The sequence below is a fragment of the Montipora capricornis genome, chromosome 3, assembly GCF_036669925.1.
Source record: "Montipora capricornis isolate CH-2021 chromosome 3, ASM3666992v2, whole genome shotgun sequence".
NCBI lineage: Eukaryota > Metazoa > Cnidaria > Anthozoa > Scleractinia > Acroporidae > Montipora > Montipora capricornis.
Genome location: NC_090885.1, coordinates 2,359,193 through 2,363,431, shown reverse-complemented (window position 1 = coordinate 2,363,431; position 4,239 = coordinate 2,359,193). Strand labels below are relative to the sequence as shown.

At 40.2% G+C, this 4,239-nt stretch overlaps 1 protein-coding gene across 1 annotated transcript in view; it reads left to right on the top strand.

The window, feature by feature from the left end:
- The first annotated feature begins 2,022 nt into the window (after nt 1-2,022).
- Nucleotides 2,023-4,239, top strand: part of LOC138039715 (L-rhamnose-binding lectin CSL1-like) — a 23,765-nt gene continuing 21,548 nt past the window's right edge. Inside the window, exons 1-2 of the mRNA XM_068885562.1 lie at nt 2,023-2,157; nt 3,733-3,909. Coding sequence (XP_068741663.1) covers nt 2,088-2,157; nt 3,733-3,909 — 247 coding nt within the window. The 5' untranslated portion in view covers nt 2,023-2,087. The remainder of the gene's footprint in view (nt 2,158-3,732; nt 3,910-4,239) is intronic.

Here is a 4,239-nt window from a genome sequence, read left to right as displayed (position 1 = left end):
GCGCCTCAGATCGACACAAGAACACAAGGTGAAGTAAGAGTAAGTTTATTTTATTTATTTTCCTCACTGTAAACTCGGATTAGCCGATTTTTTTCGGCATTTCATGTTTCCCAAATAAAGTCTACAAATCGTTCCGTTGACTAAGCATTCGAATTATGCGATTGGGACGCCTGTCGTTTCTTCCAAAGAAGAAGTTGACGCATTGACGTTCCCAGGAAAGCAATGCACACAGGGCCGATTGGTTGCTATGTAACCCGCACGTGATTTCCGGATGACACTCTCAAGACCGTTACTTAACAAAGGGAAAGGAATTTGTGGCTCGTTTCAGCAGACGCTCGAGTGGGAGGAACGCGTGACGAAGCCCTAGGAGTGTCTGCGAGGGAGGCTACAAAAGAAACAAACCAACCACATCTGAAGATGCGACGCAGAGTCTGAGAGTAGACAGAGCCTTGAACAGATTAGCGGGAAGACACTTCGTTCATCACCACGCCAGCCCTGCTCCCCTTTCATTTAAAGTTCAGTGTTAAACCAACCATCAAAGAAACGCTATCGTTTGGATGTAAATACCAGTTGCTGCGTGTGCAGCTGAGAGTGATACTGTGTTTGCTCAGCTTACACATGGAGTAAATTGAAAAATTCGAAAAGGAAGATCAGCAATTCAATTCTTTTGGTTCCTAGAAAATTGCTTGAGCGAAGACACGAGCTCTACTTTCGTTAATAAGGCGTCTGGCACTGGCCTGAAATAGGAAACAGGAATTCAGGATGAAAGTTGATTTAGAATCGTGACTGAAAAGAAAACCCCAATCATCAACATGTAGCTATTATGATAGCCTCTCTAAATTTGTGTTTAATCAGTTGTTATAATCCTCCCCTTTCCCTCTAAATCTTCAAGGGAAATTTTGTCCAAACGTTTTTGTCAGCTGTTTTGTCTTTTATTTCGTTTTACCCCAATCCGCCCACTTTTGTATATAAAAGCAGATCTTTGGTAGACCTTGAAAGGCAAGGAACTTTAAGTGTCTAGTCGTCTAGCGCTAAAGTACTAATTGGGACACTGTAAACTGAAATCAACAAATTAACGCAAATCAAATCAAATATTGGTTTTTCAGGAAAAGGCAAAACTGGATTACCCGAAGAAAAACCTCTCGCTGCAGAGTAGAGAACCAAAAAACCACAACCGGCAAATTTAATACCAGAAATAGAAAGAGCACCTTTAGTTCAGTAACCCTGCAAAGTTTTGGCATATCAATTGTAATATCAGCCGAGAAAATGTAAGTTGAAAAATGACAAATTTACAGACTGACGTATTTATGATTGATGGTATGCCATATACCCCAAGTCATACAAACGTCTCCAAATTTGTCAGATTTCAACTTACATTTTCTCAGCTGATATGGGAAATGTAGATGTGGGTATACGTCGCTTTATGCATATAAACAAATAAATAAGGAATTTTTTAAACTAAAGAAACCCAGCTCTGAACCAGTTAAAGGCTTCTGATATAAGATATACTTAGAACGAACAAAGATAACAATGGATATAGCACAGAATACAATAGGAAGTACCACAACCGGGAATCGAACCCGGGCCACATTGGTGAGAGGCGAGTGCTCTCACCACTGCGCCATCCCTGCAACCCCAACTCATAGCTCAGTTTATCGTGAAATGATCCATTCTGAGATACAATACAAATCGCTTTTGAATAAAGGGATATAGAGTCTTAAAATAAGCCAGGATGGCGTAACGGCATTCTATTGCTTTCTTGGTTTCTTCACAATACGTTACTGCGTCATCAGAAAACAAAGCAAAAGAAAAGAACTGCGATCAACCTTACTGTTTGATCATTATGATTGTGCAGTTTCCCTGATAAAATAATCTGAGCTGTTTTATTTATCTTCTTAATGCACTTTTACAAAAAGTGAAAGACAATTTGACCCCTTCTGAAAAGTGGTTGAAATTTCAAAAGGTCAGCTTCGTTTGAAAAGCTCTGCAGATTGTTAGATGTTCACCCTCAACGTGTAGTCGATCGGGCGACAACAGTTACATTGCTTTAAGTGGGCTGTTCAGTAGATCTTTTCCACTTCCTGAGTATGAAGACCTGGTGGATTCTCGTTTTACTTTCCGCGGTAAAAGCTGAAAACTCCCTGCATCGGCCAGAAGGTATTCATGAAAAGAAAATGATAAAAGCTATCCGATTTGCTTCTATTTTTTCAATGTAACATGAAAAGGTTACACTGCCTAATATGAAAGCAGAACCTGAAGTATTTATATTAGAGGCCACCCAATCCAAGATGCAAGTTTTAAGTCCTCCTGCTAGAGTAAAACCCAATTTGGTTTTCACGTCTTTAGCTCGTTTTGTTCAAATCGTCACTCGCCTCGCTGTTCCTACGCACCACGAATTTATGAAAGGTGAAATTAAGGAGGCTCGAAAGGGTTTTCAGCTGAGCGCGCGCGTCATCTGGCCGCAGTTGTTCAAAAGGTGGATAACTTTATCCATTGCACAAGTCGCTTTCCCGAGTGTAAAATATACTTCGTGTTAAACATTGACAAAGATTTTCGGAGACGTCTTTACTAAGATGTGCTTAGAGTATACGTACTATTCACACTGAGTTACGCGAGCAAATACTTATGCCTTTGCACGGAATGAAACTGTTGGATAGTGACTTATCCACTGGATAAAGTTATCCGGACCTTGAACGACTCCGGCAGGTGAATTGATGCAGAAACAGATAACCGAAAATAAAAATTGACCTCAAATCGTGACAACTGGGGATACATTTTCTCGGAGGTGGCGAGCTATACCTCAAAATTTAGCTTATTGACATGCGCTGATTTTTTGTACACAAAGTGAGAATCGTGTCTTCGGAATGGTAGAGGAAATTTCAAGAAATATTAGTTAATCTCTTGTAGAATTTTCAACATGCAGTATTTTTATAAAATACCTCAAGTTCTACTAGATAATTGTTTTCTCATTTAACGTACTAGTAGGTAAGAAAATATGTGGAGTTTTCAAATTTTGAAAATAAAAACACGTTGTCGGGTTAGCTTGATTTTTAAGACATTTTTTGAAAACCGAGTTGTTAACGGTCTTTGAGCATGATTTACTTGATTGCGTGAAACAGAGTATTAGACAAATTCCAAATTTTTGCCTTACTGACAGGATCGACAATGTCGTAATCTTTTCGCACCGGAAACCCAGTGTCACAACTGGAAAATCTCAAGCTCAGTTGGAGCATCCTTAAGGTTAATTTCACCGAAACGTTAACGTAAAACCCCTTTTACACGCGCTAAAAAATCCGCACGGCCTTCTGACCATTTTTGGGCACGACACTGCAAATTTTTGGCGGGTAAACGTAGCGGTCCGAAATAAAATGTGGCACCAGTGCCCAAAATTTTGGGGGGACCGAGACTGCCTCCTGGAGGTAGTCTCGGCACGGGTAATCGAGGCACCGTGCCGAGATTAACGTACGTGTAGACGCTCTTCCGTGCCGTTCCAGACTTTTTGTCATGAATCCATACCTGGCGCATGCGTAATTGTTACAAAAATATCTATCCGCCATTTTCCGAGAAAAAAAATAGACGGAAATTATTAACAGGGTACTTCCTTTAACCAGCCGAGTTTATTTATTTATTTATTTATTTAATTTTGTCACGGGCCAGGTAAGATTTGGTTAATTTACCATAGCTACGCAACATATTTTGTTGCTGTTTCCTTTATTTTTCGATTTCTTTTAGAAAATGTTGGCATCCAGGATAACAAATTTTTCGAAGGCGATATGATTCTAACAGATGCACAAAGGATGTCTGCTATGCTGGGTGAAGACGTCAGCAAGGCGGGCTTAGGTCGCGCCTCAATTCGTAAAAATCTCTGGCCTTCGGCTGTTCTTGTCTACCAACTCGATCCACAAATCGGTAATTATTGATGTGTTCCCTGTTGGAATACAATGTTTTCTCTATACAAACCTAATTTAATGGCCTACCTCCCGCGAGCTTTTTATAGCTCAGTGACAGAGTAACCGAGCAAGTAGGCGAAAGATGGTAGGTTTGACTCTTGCAAAGTAGCACTTGGATTCTTTCCGAGTACCCCTGGGTAACCATCAAAGAATAGATCTCAGCAAACAAGACAGAGATACATAAATGTAGAAGTTTTCAGTAGACTCATATTCGTACATATTACTCAGTTGACCACCCCCCATAGGAGCTTTTCAGAGTCAGTGAAACACAATCAACGGAGCAAAAAAA